Source organism: Harpia harpyja, chromosome Z (assembly GCF_026419915.1).
Source record: "Harpia harpyja isolate bHarHar1 chromosome Z, bHarHar1 primary haplotype, whole genome shotgun sequence".
Taxonomy (NCBI): domain Eukaryota; kingdom Metazoa; phylum Chordata; class Aves; order Accipitriformes; family Accipitridae; genus Harpia; species Harpia harpyja.
In genome coordinates, this window is record NC_068969.1 from 8,877,908 (window position 1) to 8,897,480 (window position 19,573).

The 19,573-nt window shown below is 35.3% G+C and overlaps 1 protein-coding gene across 21 annotated transcripts in view; it reads left to right on the forward strand.

Moving 5' to 3' along the window:
• Positions 1-19,573, forward strand: part of CACNA1D (calcium voltage-gated channel subunit alpha1 D) — a 240,574-nt gene that overhangs the window by 168,885 nt on the left and 52,116 nt on the right. For 6 of the 21 annotated variants that reach the window (XM_052776103.1, XM_052776094.1, XM_052776092.1 and 3 more), the window contains 11 exons: positions 1,965-2,024; positions 6,524-6,630; positions 7,748-7,835; positions 8,319-8,426; positions 8,595-8,647; positions 8,908-9,054; positions 9,761-9,962; positions 11,187-11,345; positions 12,635-12,745; positions 18,341-18,424; positions 18,754-18,837. In XM_052776103.1, the coding sequence (XP_052632063.1) occupies positions 1,965-2,024; positions 6,524-6,630; positions 7,748-7,835; positions 8,319-8,426; positions 8,595-8,647; positions 8,908-9,054; positions 9,761-9,962; positions 11,187-11,345; positions 12,635-12,745; positions 18,341-18,424; positions 18,754-18,837 (1,203 nt within the window). Of the gene's footprint in view, positions 1-1,964; positions 2,025-2,104; positions 2,165-6,523; positions 6,631-7,747; positions 7,836-8,318; positions 8,427-8,594; positions 8,648-8,907; positions 9,055-9,760; positions 9,963-11,186; positions 11,346-12,634; positions 12,746-18,340; positions 18,425-18,753; positions 18,838-19,573 lie in introns of all 21 variants that reach the window. The other 15 variants (XM_052776106.1, XM_052776108.1, XM_052776093.1 and 12 more) reach the window with 6 other exon arrangements.

The following is a 19,573-nucleotide window of genomic DNA, read 5'->3' on the forward strand; positions in this document are numbered from 1 at the left end:
CCCATTTTAAGTTCTTAATATAGTAGAAGACTAGCCTGTTACTCAAATGCACAGTTATTGGAGAGAGAAACAAAATAAATCCACTCTTGTGTTCACTAATGTTTGTCTTACACTTGTTACACTTGTATTAGTGGTGAAGCAAGCCTCTCATGTTATTGTGAGTTGTGCATGCTTTAGATTAGGTATGAAATAGCTGAGATGATGCAACTTGGTAATAGTCTGTGGAGAGTTTTGGGATATTTTGACAGAACTTCCAGGCCTCTCCTGTCTTAGATATAAATTGATCTGTAGAGATTGCCATGGAGCTAGAGAAACTCTTCTACCCCTTATAAGAAAGATGGGCTTACTAGGTCAGTAGAGGTTGTGTATCCTTGTAGTTCTTGTTAGTGTAGATGCAGCCTCTGAAAGTCCTCATTTGGCTGTTGACATTCTCTGAATATTTTTTCAGTAACATTAGTAAAAACCAATAAGCTAAAACTTTCTTCAAAGGTAAAAAGAGGTCAAAGCACAAAGACACTCTTCATGTACTATTCAGTAGAGCTGTGTGCTTCCCGTATCTATAAAACTGGACAAGTACAATCTTATGAACAAATCATACCAATGGGTAAGAAAAAGAGAGCTGGTGGGCAATACTGAAATTGTTATTGTATAAATGGCTTGAAGGGCTGATAATTGTTTTTGTAACTGGAGGAGTACTAGGAAAACGTAACTGGAGAGTGGTGGTAACTGAAAGGATTATTCCTATTTGGGACACAGGTAAAATGTGTGAGTGATTTCAAGAAGGCATTGCCCTCTTGTAAGTATTCACAAATGCACCAGACCTCCATATTTTTCTTGTTACTACCTTGAATGATCATGTTCCTTCAACAGCCACCTTGGCAAGGTAATGAAAGTTTACGAACTGGAATGCCTTTAAATATTTTCTTTTAACTCTAGAATGAATTCCTTACTGATTAATCTTTGTTAAATGGCTTTAATATTTGCCTATTTTTTCAGCCACAGCAAGGGACAGAAGGATGTGATCTTCAGCTGAATGTGGGGAAAAAATTATTTCCTTTTTATGATCTAATAAGAATACTTTTTTTGTGTGTTGTCTCTTTATTTTATTTTTTCTTGCCATTTTATTAGTTGCTGAACCACAGGAAACGTTTCTGTGCACAACTGTTTGCTAGTTGGATAGGTGGAAACTAAACTCAACTAGTACCCTACTGCAATGCATGTTGATTGCTAAATTAGGTGCTAGTGATATGGCCACCTTGAAAGGGTGAAATCTTGGTTGTACTGGAATATATGGCAGTGTTCCTGTCGACAGCAGTGAGGTCAATATCACATCCACAGTCTTTTTAAAAGTTTGCATATCGCTGTGCAACTGTTGTGGATTCTTTTAAATTTCCTACAAATAAATCACTGCTGTATCTTCCAAGTTCAAGAAGAAAGAGTTGTTGTGCTGATTTTAAGTAATTTAGTTATTCATAAATTTGCTTTGTGATACTCTAGCCCAGCCTATGCAGGAAGAATATAATGTGGCAGAATGTAGAATGATGTGCAATCTAGAAGCATCCGTTAAAGTTTTATTTTTTGATGCAATACTTTGGTTAAAAAAAAAAACCCAAAAGTTATTAATAATAAGTATTTATTCTTTGTGCAAGATTCTGTATCTCTGCTCAAGGCTGAAGAAAGTACCTGTGAAAGCTGACAGAGGAAAGTCTGAATTAAAAGAAAATGTTGCTTATTGGGTCCTGTTAACTCTTTAGGGGTGAAATCTAATATCTAAGCAGAGTGGCATCTGATAAATTTTTAAGTAAATGAAAATGCTCGTACAATAGCTGGAATTTTAAATTACTTTGTCTAAATTCCCCATCTACCTACTTAGATTAATTCAGGTGTTGTTGTGCATGTGGTCTAAATTGTAAAAATTTATTAATAGATGGATTTCTTACTGTGGCACATATTATACCTTGCAGATACTTGGTTACTTTGACTATGCTTTCACAGCCATCTTTACTGTTGAAATCCTGTTAAAGGTAATGCATTGTTAATTGATCCTTGTTAGCTCAAAAGCAGCTTTAGCAATAATGTTTGTAACTTTTTGTTTACCTTCCAGATCCTAGGGTATGCAGATTATGTCTTCACTAGTATGTTTACATTTGAGATCATTTTGAAGGTAACAGGTTTTTAAAGGAAGTTTGTTTAAAAGGATTTTCCTTGTGTGTCACCTGCCAAGAAAAGGCACTTGAAGTGTTCTTCGCCTTTTCTCTAAGCGATCAAAGCTAAACTTTTTTTAAACCAGAGGATTTTTTCATTTGACAGTTCCTCATAGTTTTGATTGGTTATTTTTTACCATTGGGTGCATGAAGAAGCTGATTTTTTTATCATTACATCAATTTAATAATTCATTTTTTTACCCTTTTTAAACTTACAGTTGTCAGAAAAGGGAAAAATAATTCACTGCGCATGAGCTTTTCCTTCTCCTTGCTCTGGCATTTCCAAAAGAGATAATCAGTCTTTTAAGGAGGGAGCATGTAATTTCTCATTTCTTTTGCTGAACTATATTCACAGAGCTAAAATAGTAGATAACTATTTTCTTGCAACAGGACTTGCAAGATATCTTGCATTTATCTATCTATATACTAAGATACTTTGCATTTATCTTGGGCATACATTTAAATACACAGAAAGGCATAAATATGCTTGCTTAAATGTATTACCCATGCATGAGTAAAAAATTGGCATTTTTAATGTATAGTTTGTGTACTGATTATTAAGAATATCCATTGGGGTTACTAAGATTTTAGATGTATGAGGCTTACTCTGGCAAAGAAGACCTATAACTGAGGATTAGGTTCACATGTAAGAAAATGCTGAACAAATAAATCAAAATTTTTGATGGGAATTTGTAAAATATTTTTTCAGAGATTTACATGATTCCTAAAAGTTTCATGCTGTGTATATTCACCATGATTTTTTGGTTGAGTAACCCTGATCTATACACTTAAAAATTTCTGGTACACTAAGAATCTGTACATAAACTTTGCATTTCCAGTTGAGAATTAAGCTTAACAAAATCTCTTCTCCCAGCTTTTGCTCATATTGCTGTGCATACTCTTCACAATGCAATTTGATTAATACTAATTGATGCAATATTTGGGCTGTTTACAAGATAAGCTGTACTGTAAGTAGTAGACTATTTTCATGCTTGCGAATATTCTCCCAGACTTATGTTTATCCCCTTATTTCTCATTTTCAGCAGTGAGGAGCTTGCTATAGAATTGATTAATCTTGTAACATTTGTAGCACTCTAAAATAAATATCCATTTTTTTCACTGCTAGAGAAAGGCCAAACTAAAGGAAGGAACAAAGCACTGAAAAGAACTGTAGCATTAGATCAAACTAATTCCCAACTCTGAATTTGAGGAGCCATACAAAGTATGTTACCACCATTTCTGTGGCAGAAGAGAGTCGGTAAACTTCCACATGCTCTGAGCAGCAGGTTGCATAGCTCCTGCAGTTCCAATTGTGTTTCTGTAGGAGACAGAGGAATTATAAAGCATGGCATAAAGAGACATAACTGGATGTGTTAAGAAAAGCAACATTCCTACTAACTGCAAAAGATTCTGACACTGAGCAACTCAAGAGTTATCCAAGGGAAACAGGAAGCTCTAGAGCTTGGGGTCTTGAAATCTGGCATTGTAAAATATTACAAAGGAACAAGGAGCCCCATCATGGCCAAAATGCTGGTGCTCCTGACTCCACTTTCTCCAGGAAGCTCTGCCCTGAAGTGCACTCACATGTATTTATAAAGGAAAATAAATTATACCATAAAAAGTGTAACGGACAACCAGAACATGACGCACGTACTTATACAGTGCCTGCTTTACTAACATGTCTCGGACACTGGCTTTGCTTGCTTATGGCTGGAGTCCTCCATGTCTTCCATGCTGGGTTTTGCGCTGTGCTTTCCACAGTATCTAAGTCTTACAGAAGTTCTGCAAGGAGTAAATTCAAGACTAGACCTGCAGTAACAACAGTATTCCTTAATTTCCAGGCAGAAAGTATATGAAACTGAAATTGAGATAATGAGAGGCAATATTATCAGCTGCAGCAAAGAAACTCATAAATGTCCAAAAAACAAGCATTAAAACAGAATAACTCTCAGTGTGCGGAGAGTCTTCCTGTGCTTTATCCTATTGACTGCTCTGCAGATATGAGGATTTCCACATTGTATGGTGTTGAATATATGAATGTGGATATGAATAACAGAAAAGCTGCAACATCAGTTTAAAGCATTTAAGAATTCTTTTATGTAATCCCTACATGGCATTGAAATCCAGCTTACCATCCTGTTTGCAGTACTTTGGAAATGTGAAAACGTCAGAGCAAAGGTCAGGTTAGGGCCTTGTGCTTTTAAACTTGCCCCAGCTGTGCTAATCCCACACCATTTAAACCAGTCCCCACTGGTGTGGAATTAGAGGCAGGAGGAAAGGAGTGGCACTGGTGGTGTTGCAGGCGCTCAGCTCAGTGAGTGTCCTGCAGCATCTGCTTCACTGGAGGCTGTGTGACAGCACTCACCACCTCAAATCCGCTCTAGGCTTTGATTTGGTCCTGATCTGTGCAAAGGATAGAATGATTTGCTATAGAGAGTTTTAGTCAAATGCTTCCGCTGGGATTTGTAGTGATTGAAATACGAGTCTCCGTATGAAGGTGGGGAGACATGTACTTCACCTGTATTTTTAGGTCAATATATCTTTACTTTTGTGGGAGTCTTTACATGAAACTTTGTGTGCTGCTAACTGATAACATACTACAGTGTAAATGAGTATTTGTAGATAGATGCAAGTTTGATACTCAGGCTTATTTTAGCACTCAACTCCCACTGACTTTAATGAGTTTAGCCATACTCTGTACAGCTGTAAGTGAAAAGAACTAGGACTTTGTTGGAGATTTTATAATATAACTATATTATATCTCTCGTGTCATGGCATAGGTTAAAACTTTAGGAGTTTTATTCTTCTAGTTTTGAGGACCATTTAGTATTTTGATCACAACAAAAGAAAGTTTAACATAAGAATAAGGCGAGAAGGGCTTCCAAGAAAAATGTGTCTTTCGTAGTTTGCATTCCTTTGCAGATATATAGCTTTCACTGACGCTGATGGTTTTTCATGCAAAAGGCCTGCAAGTGAGTAGTGACACAGTAGACTGAGATGCCCATTGACGGTAGCTCTGTTCTACATTGTGGAACAGTCTTGAAAGATGTAATAGTCTGGTGCAAGAAGAAAGGAAATGAAATCTTTTCGCTCCACCTTGAGGAACAGAACAGAATAGAAAGTAATGGGTTTAAAATGCACAGTCAATATCAGATGTTCTCTGGCTGGCATTGAGTTTTCTTATCTGTGGAAAACAATGAGTATTTGAGAGTACTCAGGTCTCTTTAAGAGGACCTTAAGGCTGAAGAAATTAGATCCATGTGCCTGAACTGACTACTAGGTATTTTTTCAAAGGTATCGTTATTTTAATTTCAAGTTTTTAGTTTCAGTGTTTCAGTCTTAATCCATAACTGTGGAAAAACCAATGCAAAAGTCTACTCAAGTACAGATGCTGTGCTTCTAATGGCTTAACTTAATTCCTGTGTGCATTTTTTAACTGGTACTTACTCACATACTCAAGTTATGGTAAGGTTTTAATTAATAGATTTAGGAGGCAAATTCAGCTTTGCGATACCTGAGAACATCTGCCCAGATTCTGTCTGCAGCCATAATTAATAGAGCCTCTATCACTGGCTCCTAATGAAACCTGCAAATGATACGTGCAGACTCCTTCACAAGATACCCTTCGTGTGCTTCTTTCATCTTAATCTAGGCACAGAAAGCAAAAAATGAAGAGAAAGTCCAATAGGGAGAGCAATATTTGATACTCCCCACAGACCAGCAAAACTTGGGGACCCTTGTCCACATGTAATATGAAACAATCTATGGGTTGTTCCAGGTTATTCCAAGATACCCAGTCATGATCTTAACATGTCTCCTGTGAGCCAAAGGCAAATAGCAGTGTAATACTGCCTTATGACAGCCTTGTGCTGGTTCTATACCAGGTTTGACTCTCAGGTTTTTGCAATACGTTTTCAGCTCCTTCAATTCTCAAGATAGTATGAATGATTAGGAGTCAGTATCTGGACCTTACAGTTTATTAAGCATGGGAAATTTTATGGTTCTTGTAGTCACTTTTCTAACAAAGGCCAAATCAATTCAGTGTAGTCACCTCAGCCTAATCAGTTCTTATACAAAATATAACACTTGTTGACATCAGAAACAATTGACATGTTTGCTGGTGTTGCTTGAGCAGAATTTTTATGATTTAAATGAAAGATTTAATGTACCTAGTGGGATTGGTTTATATCTCAATTGCTTTTAGAAAGTGAGATGATATTGTATGCATTCACACTCTAGGCAAGTGTCTTGTAAACAGCCTAAATGTGAATTTGAATAAATTGAAATATAAACTAAACATGTAACAACTCTATTTTTAGATGACAGCTTTTGGAGCATTCCTTCATAAAGGGTCCTTCTGCAGGAATTATTTTAATTTGCTGGATTTGCTGGTTGTGGGTGTTTCTCTGGTATCATTTGGTATTCAGTAAGTACTATACTTATAAAGTGAATGATTTATTTTTGCTTTGGGGTTTTATACTGAAATCAGTGTTTCAGCTCCTTTTCTTCCCCCATTGTGTGTGCGTGTGCAGTATCAGTATTCAGGGCTGGGACTGGCAAGATATTGTGCTTTATATAAAGAGTGTTGTAGCTCATTACTGATATGGGTTGTAAACAAATTACTACTTCCCCCTATTACCAAGAGAACAAGGAAGAGCACCATGACTCTGTATACTTGCTATACAGCAAGAAATTCCTGGAGCTTCAGGAGGTTTATAAACCCTCTTTTGTGCTATTGCCACATCTACAGCGTGGTTGTACGAGCTCGCTCTTTCAGCGTTGACCTACTGGGTTATGTAACAGTATTTGAAGGGGAGGGAACTTGTACCTTAATCAGGACTGTAAGTGGTAGTGAAGAGATTTTCTTGCTTTGTTTGGATCAGGCTAAACGTAACAAGAGTCTGAAGGTGCTTACTGATTCACTGACCAGTTGTGCCTCATGTAAAATCATCTGTGAAAACCCTTAGTGACTTAGAAAACAGCAAGGGCTGGGTGTCAGTCGACTGCTTCCCACATTGTATTCTGCTTGTACTAGAATACACTACACAAGCTTTCAGTTTCACAATATGTTCTTTAAAAGGCTATCTGCTATTATTTCCTCAAAATGCACCCCTAGCTACTTAAACAAAGAGAATGTGAGTCATTTGAGGTCTTTTTATCTCCAGCTGGTTGGAAATTAAGGTATTCGTTGATTTACAAGACTTACACAGTGTCTCTGAAAGAGCTTGTCAACACCAAAAAATATTTTGGGGACTGTTTTGCTCCTTACCAAACTTACCTGCATTACAGTGTCAGACAAGCTTCTGAGTTGTTAATTCCCAAGTTGCTCCAGAAATCAAAATAACTTTTATTGTATTTATGAGATTGATACTATTTTCTAATATTAATAAAGGATCAATAACGAAATACTTAAAAAAATCTTGTATATGTATCTTGAGACTTTTTTGAAATTTCATGTATAAGGAAGTTGCAAGAACATTGTTATTTTTAGTAATAAAATCCGTTACCTTAAAAGTAACAGAATAACTTTTTTTTCCCCCTAGATCAAGTGCTATCTCAGTTGTGAAGATCCTCAGAGTTTTAAGAGTCTTGAGGCCTCTAAGGGCAATAAACAGAGCAAAAGGACTTAAGGTGTTTATTTTTATTTTTTAAGTTATATTTCTGTTGGCCTGATTCTTTCATCCTGCCTCAGGTTAAAAATTCTTGCGCAAGAAAAATTGCCTAGAGATGTTCACAGGGCAAGGACATAAATCATACATACTAGGCCAGGTTCTGCCCACAGTTATAGCAGTTTGTATGTAGAAGAACGCCAATGCCACGGAGAGCAGATTTTGACCATAATACATACTGTGAACCAATATGTCAGAGCAATATTTCAATTGTTTTTCCATAGTGCTTATGTAATTTTTAGTCAGTTGATGTTGATGGGTCTATGTCAACAGACTTACAAATTTAGAAAGCAAGTTTAATTATGGTAGCAGGTATAATACTGACAACACAAAAATAGTAATTTTAAAAAACAATCTGAGTATGATAAAATAGACTTTTACAGTATGTATTCTGTGATAGTAAGTGACAAGAGTGTTAAAATATATTTCTTTTCTTTCTTTCCAGCATGTTGTTCAATGTGTCTTTGTGGCTATTAGAACTATTGGTAATATCATGATTGTTACAACTCTTCTGCAGTTCATGTTTGCTTGTATTGGAGTGCAGCTGTTCAAGGTAGGTAGACACTCAAAATTTACACTGCATCAAGAAAAGCAAAGCTGAGTTGAGTTCTTGGTGGCTTGCTGCTGGAACAGGGTTGGTCCCATCCTGAACCAATCATAGTATAAATGTGTTTATTTTGGATATTCTGCATTTTGTCATTGCTTTTTGTTTTATATATAGGGAAAATTCTACAGGTGCACTGATGAGGCAAAACAGAATCCCGAGGAATGCCGGTGAGAACATCTTTGATCTAAGAATGTGACACATTATATTCTGAATAATTTAAACTGTAGCAGATATGGCAGGCATGTGTCAGGGCATTTAGATTTGTGTAAATTGGAATTACTGTCTTAAATCCACCAGAAAACACAGGTTATCAAGGAAATAAAACAAGCTTAGGGAGGGAGTGAAATAAACTGTTTTGAATAGAGCATTGAGTAGCTCTGAGGCTAATTTAATATTTCACTACTGATAGTTTGTTTCTTTCCCACAGAGGGATATACATCGTTTATAAAGATGGAGATGTTGATAATCCAATGGTCAAAGAGAGGGTCTGGCAAAATAGTGATTTCAACTTTGATAATGTTCTCTCTGCTATGATGGCCCTTTTTACGGTATCCACTTTTGAAGGCTGGCCAGCGTGAGTGAATTCTCCATGTTTTCACAGCATTGTTAAGACAGTTACTTTTTCCAGAACAGTTCTCTATCATTTACCAGGCATTTTTGGGCAACAAAGCAGTCTTAAGTGATGGTATAAAAACTTACTAGTGGAGGAAGGGAAAAAAACCTACTATACTTCTGAATCTGTGCACTTTTCCTGTATTTCTTCATTCACCTCTATCTATAAAGGGCAAACTTTTTTTATATTGTTTGATTCCTAATCTTTCAGCTACTTTTGCTATAATGAGCTGTTCCTCAGCCCTAATGGAAGTAATCCTTTTAGATGTTTATCCATTGATGCCCTTTAAATAATACTAATATGAAAATTTTAGGCCTTCGAGTAAAACTTTTACTAAAAAATCAGGCAATAGTACACTGCATAGAGAAACCCAGCAACTACCATTTGCTATTTCCCTAAATGAGAAAAGTCTTAGAGGATAGCTTTGGGGGGCAGGGGAACCAACAAGCAACGATCTGGTCATTACCTTTATTCTTTTGGAAAAAAGCATACAACATTGTGTGGTGTGATTCCTCTGGTTTCGATATGCTTGTAAGCACTGTCGGTAACTAGAAAAAGATAACAGTAAACAGCGGACCATTTCTGAAACCTGTCCTCTGAGTCTGCATATTTTACTCTCTTTTGTCATTTTAATGTTAGTAAAGATGAAATTTTGTTTGTTTTTCAGGCTGCTATACAAAGCCATTGATTCAAATGGCGAGAATGTAGGACCTGTATACAACTACAGAGTGGAGATCTCCATTTTTTTCATCATCTATATCATCATTATTGCGTTCTTTATGATGAACATATTTGTTGGTTTTGTGATTGTTACATTCCAAGAACAGGGAGAACAAGAGTATAAGAACTGTGAGCTGGACAAAAATCAGGTTAAAATAAATAATGAACTCTTAACTTTTGAAAGTATCCTTTTTTATTTATGCATTAAGAGCTTCCTTTCTGCTTTGGGTCAGAAGAGGGCACTAAACGCATATCTTAGTTTAAAAAAAAAAAAAAATGGAATTAGTAAATACTATCAACTGGTATTGAGGTCATTGTATGTTCCTCTTTCTGTAAGCCCAACGTATCAGTCTTTTTGTTGTGAAAGATGTTACATTAAGCTTGTTAGCTTCTTAGTGTCTCACTTGTTGGTGTCACATTAAGAAGAATACAGCACCGTATCTGTAGGCAGAAGTAGGTTTTACAATAAGAACAGGAAAATAAATTTTGTGTTCTGAATAGTCTGAAAGGGTTCAAAGTGAAAGTGTTCAAAATTTTCTACTCTTCTCCCCTGCGCCCCCAATTATTTAGAAATTCACAGGGGATATTTGGATTCATATTTAAAAAAACCTGTCCCCTTTTACTGTTTAGTTGTTTGACTGAGAAAGTCATCAGTAGCCAGTCGTGATTTTTCAGGTACTCTTGTCCAACTGTAACACACTTCATCTAAACAAAGTTAAGATGAAAGTTTAGCCAGCATTTTGTGCCCTATCAGTCAGCTTTTGTAAGCATTCTTCACAAGACAAGTGGAAGGCCCAGCCTACATGAAGATTTCAGGGACTAATAGAGTAGGAAATGAATCCATGACGTTCCTACATATGTGACATGATTTTGCTGGGCAATTTAACTCAACTATTAGGAATAACACTTCCTCAGTATATATTTTGCTGGCTCTAGGGTTTTATGCTATGCAGTTACATTGGTGGTTGAAAACTTAGTAAAGACAAAGCATGACTTATAGATGAATTAATAGTCATGTTATTAATAGTCATGCTATATACTATACATATCCATACATAATAGTCTACGGTACACTACTGTATACTACTACACTGTGTAAAGGTGAAATACTTCAGAATTTCCAGAGCATTATTTGATTCTTTGTATGTGGCTGAGTAGTGTATATAATTAGATACAGTTGTAAATAACCAAGTAAGGATTGGTAAGCTACTTGATTACTTTATTAACACTTAATAATAAAAAACCCTACATCAAGTAGATAGACTGCCTGTTTTTAAGACTTATATTTAACAATTTGCACTTATATAATTATATTATCAGTTGATTAGCTGTTAGGTATAGTCTAACACTTTTTGATGTATTTGCTTTTACAGCGCCAGTGTGTAGAATATGCCTTGAAGGCACGTCCTCTTCGTAGATATATTCCAAAAAATCCTTACCAGTACAAGTTCTGGTATGTGGTGAATTCTACTGGATTTGAATACATCATGTTTGTCCTCATCATGCTGAACACGCTTTGCTTGGCCATGCAGGTAGGAAAACTAGAAGCTCTTTTGAAGCTGTTGGCATAAATTGCAGGGAAGGATATGGGTGATATAATGCCCTTAATTTATGGCAACCTGTATTTTTTTATGAAGTGAAATTTTTAAAAAAGCACCTCTGGTCATAGTACTCTTCTGTGACATGTTCTAGTCTGTTCATCTGTTCTCTGAAGTAAAATTGTTTAAAATAGCTTGATGTTGGTAAAGGTCTTCGTAACCTAATCAAGCTCGTTGAGCTTTATTTTGTACCTGCAGTGTAATTTAATTTGTATTATATGTGTATATTCCAAAGGTTATCCATGAGCAAGAAAATTTGAAGAGAAAAGTCTAATTTTGTTAGCAAACGTTTCTCTCAACCCCTTAGATTCTTTTATCTAATATATTCTTTTATGCAGTGCCTTTAAGCATTACTTCACCTCTATGTAGTTTCTGTACTTGTTCTGTGTTCAGTGTGTTCAGTTTGTATATATACTACTCCATGTTTGGTTGGATTGGACTAGATGATCTTTGAAGGTCCCTTCCAACCCATCCTTTGTGTCTGTATCTTCTTCAAAAGTTTAAAAACTTAGTATCAGGAGTAACTCTAGTTTTGTGTGTTAATGCAAACTTCACACAAACGTGTTTTCATATATTAGCTGTATATCTATATATACCTATGTGTGTTTTTGCATGTTTTTACTTTTTCTACATTATGCAATGCAGTTCTTCGCCACCTACTTCTCTTATCTACTTTTCCAAGTTGTCTTTCTTTACCCTCGTATTTCAGATTTTGATAAGGAAAAGAATGGGTCACATTCAGTTTACAAAACTATTCTACTTTTCTCAGTAAACTTGCATACACTGTATCCTCTTAAAAATATCACTCCTACACAATATATGTTATTCTGTGACTAACATACTGCAGGCTTTCTAAGCAGGTGTGACACAAGGTTATGTAATTTTAAAACCTAGCATATAAAACTTGGGAAATTGCTGTTGCCTAATACTCCTTTTTTGAGGGAACAGTTTTCCTCTCAAAACCATCTCTCTGGAGATTCCCTTAGGATGTAGAGGAATGACAATTTTGTTCCACTCGGTGCCTAACCAGAATAGATTTAAACAACTCCATTCTTGACCAGAGATACTCAGCTAGTCTTGTATGTATATAGGTGTGCATCATAAATACTACTAGAAAATATTTTCCTGTGCTGTATTTTTGCCAACTTTGTCTTAGCCTGCCTTACTTTCACTTAATATTTTAAAGCCATTACTTTTAAAAGTATTGTTTTTTTCATTCACAGCACTATGGACAGTCTAAGCTCTTTAATGATGCAATGGACATTATGAATATGGTTTTCACAGGAGTGTTCACTGTTGAAATGGTTTTGAAACTGATTGCATTCAAACCCAAGGTAAGTTTTAGATATGATTTAATTAGGTCATCACCACAGGAATTAAGTATAACGTAAGTTTCACGCTAGTTATGTATTATTCAAAGAACAAATAAACCTATGTTTCCCACATTTATCTGTCAGTGAAATCATAATAGACATGTTAGTCTGATAATATGTGTATATGTAACTCCAGGAAATGAAATGCAGATATCAGAAAAAATATTACAAGGTCATTGATGAGATCTGCAAAATTTTGAGGTAATGAAAATGTCCCTTTATAAATCAGATAAATCATTCCCTGTTTACAAGCATACCACTTCTATTCGTGGTACTACATTCATAACTTTACACTAAGTTAACCTCCAGTAAAGAACTGTATGTTATGTTATATTTCCTATTCTAAAATGCAAAATTATTTCTGTACTTTATAAAATACAGCCAAGTACTACAAACATAACATAAATAATTTGCATATTCAATAGCCTTTTTAGATTTTTATGTTTTCAGTTATACATACACAATATTTGGTAGAGGGTCCCACAGTGAGCAGTTGATTCCTTGCCTTAAAGGGACACTGTCAAAGTGAATAATGCAGACACATTTTCAAAAGTAGATTTGCGAGAGAAACTGATAACTATAATTACTAATTGAAAAAAAAGATGAACATCAGACTGTGACAGTTAATGCAGTCTTTTTTTTCAGTACTCATACTGCATTTACGACAGTGCAAAAGTTAATAATGAAAAACTAAACTAAATTTTGTTTGTAGTACAATGAAATCAATGTTTATTCTGGGCTTATATCTATGTAAATAAGTAAAATGTGGTCACTCACTATACGTGGAATTTGAAAAAAGCCAGACATGCCATTTGAAGTTTACTGATCTCGCCATCTAAGGCTGGTATTTTTCATTATCCATTGCCCTTCTTTTAAAGTAATCAGGATATCTGCATCTGTAATTGGCTGTGAACCGTGCCCTTTCTTGATGTTAAGTAGCAAACTGGATGACTGTAGGCTGTGAGGGCAATCTTATTCTTGCTTTAAACAAGCTAGCTCTCATACTTAACAGCAGCATAGTCATGGCTGCCCAGAGCTCAGCGTGGAGTAGATCTGTAACTTCTTTCCAGCTTTTCAAAACTATTTATTCAGCTTGCATTTAGTCATGAGCTCGGCTGTGGAGCCTGAGCTCCTTGATTTAAAGCTAGCTTGTATTTGCCTGCAGAAGTAATACACATTACATTATACATCACTTGAGGTCTGGTGTTGAGATGTGAAGTGTGGAGTTCTGGGTGAATGCTTACCCACTCTCCTGTAGTCTTGCTCTGCACTGTCCAGTCCATTGTACATTTCTAATGAATTTATTTGTATTTTTGTGTCACCTATCTTATTTAAATGCTAAGGATTTCACATTAAAAATCACACAATATGAGGTCCCAGAGCAGATAGCTCAGATACTTGGACCACAGTGTCATGAGTATGCTGGCTGTGTTTCCTGATTTGTATTTCCTGTTCTATATTCTTGTTTCACACTGAAGTTTCAGAAGACTTTGCTACATTTTATCATCTGCTTTTTGAAAGAAGATTGTGAATCCTTGTATGGTTCTCCATGCACTTGTGACTGTAGTCAGAAATAGCAGCTAATGCAAAATATAGTGGTCTGATCATGAGTGTATAAATCATAGTGCTCCATTTGTATTATGGACTTTCTACTCATTATCAAATGCAATGTCTTAATACTGGTCTCTAAGACTTTGTACAATTTTACTTTTAACTCTGTTGCAACATGCTTTCTATCTGACTGGATGCTTTTACTGTGAGAGATCCCTGGATCTGAACCCTGAGAGTTTGAAGGGCAGATGCTGTCAGTGAAAGGTCATCATTTCATGAATTTTGTTCCCCCATAGATGCAGAACACCTTAAACTTGTTAATTAGCGGGACAAAGTAAAAAGGCCATGGTATTAATCAGACTTTTGGCAGAGATTAATTAGCAGGAAGGGAAGGGAGTTAAATATCTTTAAGGTTGTTCCTGTTATTTGAAGATTGTAACTTTTTTAATTGTCAGATACTCTTTAACAAAACACCTATTGGCAACATATGTTATGTAGTTCATATATAATGGCAAATCAGCTAGCAGTCTTAAGCAGAATGTGAATGTCTTTTAGTAATCTAAATTTTAAACTAGATACATGCTTAAAACAACAATTGCTTTAACTCATACTAAGATTTAATAACAGTAGGAACAATCTGAAACCCAACTTAATGTTTTGCTTTAGGGTCCGTGAGGAAAGACCGATTCATTTCTTCTATGTTTGTGTCACTGGTGGGTTTCTTAGTCTAGTCTGGCAGAATGGACAGTTTTATTTATTAATTTTGGGCATTTTAAAAATACTTCAAAGATATGTCAAATAAAAGCTCCATTACTCACTCTGTAAAAATAAGAATAGATAAAAACATGTTAGTTTTTATGTCATCTGCTTGACAGTGTCCCCTTAATATGTTGATAAAAATCCTGTGAAAACTGATCTTTTGGTTTCGCTGATCATGCAAACTTAAGGCTACTATAAATTATTGATACTCTTACTATGATATTGTGTTGTTTAAAACCAAGGTACTGCAGACTGCCTTCCAGCTCTGAAATATATAAAACTTGGATAAGTGATAGATATGAAATGTGATACTGAGTGTCTGGCACACTTCTTGACTGGGAGATTGGAACACACAGTACTTTGCAGAATGAGGCCCTAAACTTTTCAACAGAGTACTAAAAGGACTAAAATATTTATGTGGTAGATCTATAGAAACATATTTTGGTGTTAATTCTCTATGCCTACATATTCCCCAGGATTTGTGATTTTATCCTTCAGCATTTCTCAATGAACAAATTTTTCACAATGTAAGTTAAAAGAGCAGGCATTTTTTCTTCACATTGTTCTTCACATTTGCTAAAGTCTGTTCCTTAGCGTGGTTTAGTACAGTACAAAACAAAATACAGCTATGAAATCTAAAATAATACATCAACACATACCGTATGTACAGCTTCATGATAGCTAGCTGTTACTTAAACTTGTAATGATTTTCCATGTTGTTTTACATCAGATTTTTGTAAGAAAAAAGGAAAGATGGCTAGTAAGTGAATTGATCTTGGGTCATTGCAGTGGTGAAAACAACTTATTTGCATGATGTTTATTTGCTGTGACTTGTCCATTCCTCCCTTTTCCAAAACCATCTTTATTTTCTCTTAGTTTTTTTGTTTATTTGTATGCTTTTGCTTTACATATTACTTTGAACAATATTTGTCTATACTGATGGAAAAGGTTTAATAAAGTAAATAAATGTGTAAGTATTTTAGCTGTATTGAATCAAAATGTGAATTTGTTATTTCAGTGCTTTATATTGTAGCATGTCTAGTAAAGTAACTTTTTCTATAGCTGAAATTAAGGAGGACCTTTTTTGGTTCCCATTGTTGTAGAGGAAGATGGATAGCACACCTCAGGATTGTGCTGATTATCTGTTTGCTGTTTGCCAATAGTCTCTTATTTTATGTATATATATAAATATCGCTATTTTAAAATCAAGAAAGATACTTCTTTTAAGTAAGAGAAATAAGGAATATGAATGATCAGGAAGAATATTAGGAGAGTAGCTCCCCTCCTTTAGTTGGCAGTTGCTAATCTCTTTAGGATTATAAACTTCAGTATCGTTGAGGTGGTTCAGCATGATGTTTAGTAGCAACTTTGGGAATGGTTTGTTCTTGTGAAGCAGGATGAGTAAGGAAGGAGCCATAGGGAATTGTGCAGGAGCTCTCAGAAATGGATGTGTTTGTTCAGGACGCCAAATCCATGAACACTGGCTTTTGCCCCAAGACTGGAATTTATGATTAATCCCAAAGAACCAAAGCATGTGGCACAAAGGGCTGTAGTGATAATCATACTCTGATCTATTTTCCTCTTACAGCCCCTGCCTTAAATGAGGGAATGATTATAGCAATTTGTGTTTTAAAAGAGATAAAAGAGAATAGCATTAAAAACATAATGAGGCTTTCCTGACTGCTCAGTGCTTTCTCTCCTAGAGTATGCTGTAGAGCTGTCATCTGTAGCAGCTCTCTTGTAGTCTCCAAGAGCAAATTTCCATGTGAAGTTAGCTTTTTTCCAAATAATAATGCACTTGAGTGTAACCTTTAAACTGTGAAGTTATTAGAATTTCTAACAGTTTAAAATCTTGAGAAAAATATTGTCCAATTCTAAAAATATTTGTAGCTGATTTTGCTTTTCTGTGCTAACAACATATGTAACAAACTATTCAGCTAAAACATTATCTTATAGTAAACAGTGTAATAAATGTAACTAGACATGAGGTTAGATTAGCACACTTATAATTTTAAACTTTTTGCTAAATGTATTTTTGAGAACTTCAATAGTGGCTGACAAGTTAGTATTTTTAAATTAATTACGAGGAAAGCAGAATGTACATGTACAAAATGTACATTTCAGCCTTTGTCACGTAATGCACATTCCTTAGTCATGGTTGGCTGATAAATTAATATATCTGAATGAGAAAAAGGACAAGTTCAGTTCAGTAATCTTTGTGATTCTGAATTTCTGTAATAACTAGGCAAAATCCACATATTGCAGAAAACCTACATATCTTGTCTCCATAGAGTTGCCTTCAACAGAGTAATACTTCTTGATTTGTTCCCAGTGACAGATTGATCCTGGAACGTACCTCAAGGTTTCTTCTGAAATATTTTTTTGCTCAAACATGCAGTTTTGATGCCAATAGACAGCTAATTGCATGGTAGCACTTTATAACCATTTGCAGCAGTGTGCCAGTAACATACACATATGGAATATAAAGCCATAAAATGTAAGAAGGGTGACTAAGCAATTTATGAAAATGAATTTTCAGACATTGGACTGGCTTCATTAAAAGCATTAAGAAATTGTTCAAGTTGCTATGGTTCCTAGCACTGACTTCACTGATTACAGAATCAGGCCCTGACTGCAAATGTAGTGTGAGTTCCTATATTAAACCTAGTTTATGAATAGAAGATTAAGTCAGTTCTCTAATATTTATGCACAGTTCCATGTTAATAACTGTGCATGATTAACCATTGATGAGCTTTGACGCTCTGAATATTTTTACCAGTCACTTAGATAGGACTATCATAAAGTCATTAATGTTAAGGAGGTTTCAGTTGGCTTGGTCTTGTAGAAATATTATTAAAGGGATTTTGTTGTGCTTGTTAGGGTATATATGTTAGAATTTTTCAGCCTCGCTAGAAGTCCAAAATCAGTTTTGGATGATGGCTTGCTTGCCAACATTGTGCTTATACAATGGTGTATTATGCATGTGTACCGCGTGTGTGTGCGTGTGTGTGTGTCTGTGTGTGTGTGTCTGTACATGTATATATATAAAGTATATATATACACACACATGCACATATATGTTGCTTTTCCTTCAGTAGGCAATATTGTTTGTTTTGTTTTGTTTTCTCATTAGACCACAGGTTTTGTTTAACTAATTTCTGTTTATGCAAAACTAAACAGAAGTATGCAAATATTTGACATTTCATGTGTAATCACAAACGTTTGCACCCTGCCTGCTCTGTTCAGGGCTATTTTAGTGATGCCTGGAATACGTTTGACTCCCTCATCGTTATTGGCAGCATAGTAGACGTCGTTCTCAGTGAAGCTGATGTGAGTATACCCCAGCTTACTTTCCCCAGTCCCTACTTCTCTTTCTCTGTCTCCCCACTATTTCCATCATCTGGACAAGTCACAGATTTTGATCTGATGTTTCTAAAGTTTGAGTACAGACCAGTCCTAGGTCAATTATGTTGATATGGGAAATAAATAGCCTTTTTTTTCTACCAATTTTTTTTTAGCTATGAAAGGGAAAGATAGATTGTATAGTGGTACATCAGAGGAGCCTAGAGTGTTTCTGTGTTATAACACTGTCCTTTTCTTCTCTTTTTCTGTTTGTGTTTTTCTCTTGCTCTCTTTCTGCTGAATGCTTGTCCTAACAGCACTATTTCACTGATGCATGGAACACTTTTGATGCCTTAATTGTTGTTGGTAGCGTCGTTGATATTGCTATAACAGAAGTTAATGTAAGTAGCAACTGTTCATGCACTAAAAAGTAATTGCTGTCATCCAGAAATACAGAAAATGTAAACTTTATCCCCTAAAATCCTTTTTTTAGAAAAGTATGTTTTATCCTGGAATCAAAGACCAAAACATTGATATAGTTCTTTGTACAAGCTGTTGTTATAAATCTATATACCTGTGTAGTTGCACATGCACACAGCATAGTGAGACAATAAGAATTATGTTTTTCTATATATGTACAGAAAATATTTAAAACATTTTATGTATAAAAAAGGAATTAAGCCTCTGTTACTATTTTACTTGAAGCCCAGTGATTTTTGTAGGTAGCTTGACCAAGATAATTCAAGATCCTTTAAGTTGTCTCAGTGGCTCAGTTTAACAAATAATGATATTTTTCTTTTCCTGTGGGAGGTTTGGTTTTTAGAGCAATGTTAGCATTCATATCTCATGAGGCAGCAGCAGAAGGGTACATAGAGGAAGTAAGGCTTTCCATGCTGTGGAAAATAGAATGCTTATTTTTTCCTTTTCCTTTTGCTTTTCCCATCCTGTAGTAAATATTTTGAAATTTTAATTACTTTTAAGGTACTTGGAAAACTCCATCTTTTCACCAAAATTTGACTGATGGTCATTACACATATAGGTGTTTGGACAACAGAAAGATCCCTTTCCAAGAAAAAAATAGGGAAATACTGATTTTTGCCTGTTTTCTATCTGACTTGCTGGTTTTAACAAGGAAAG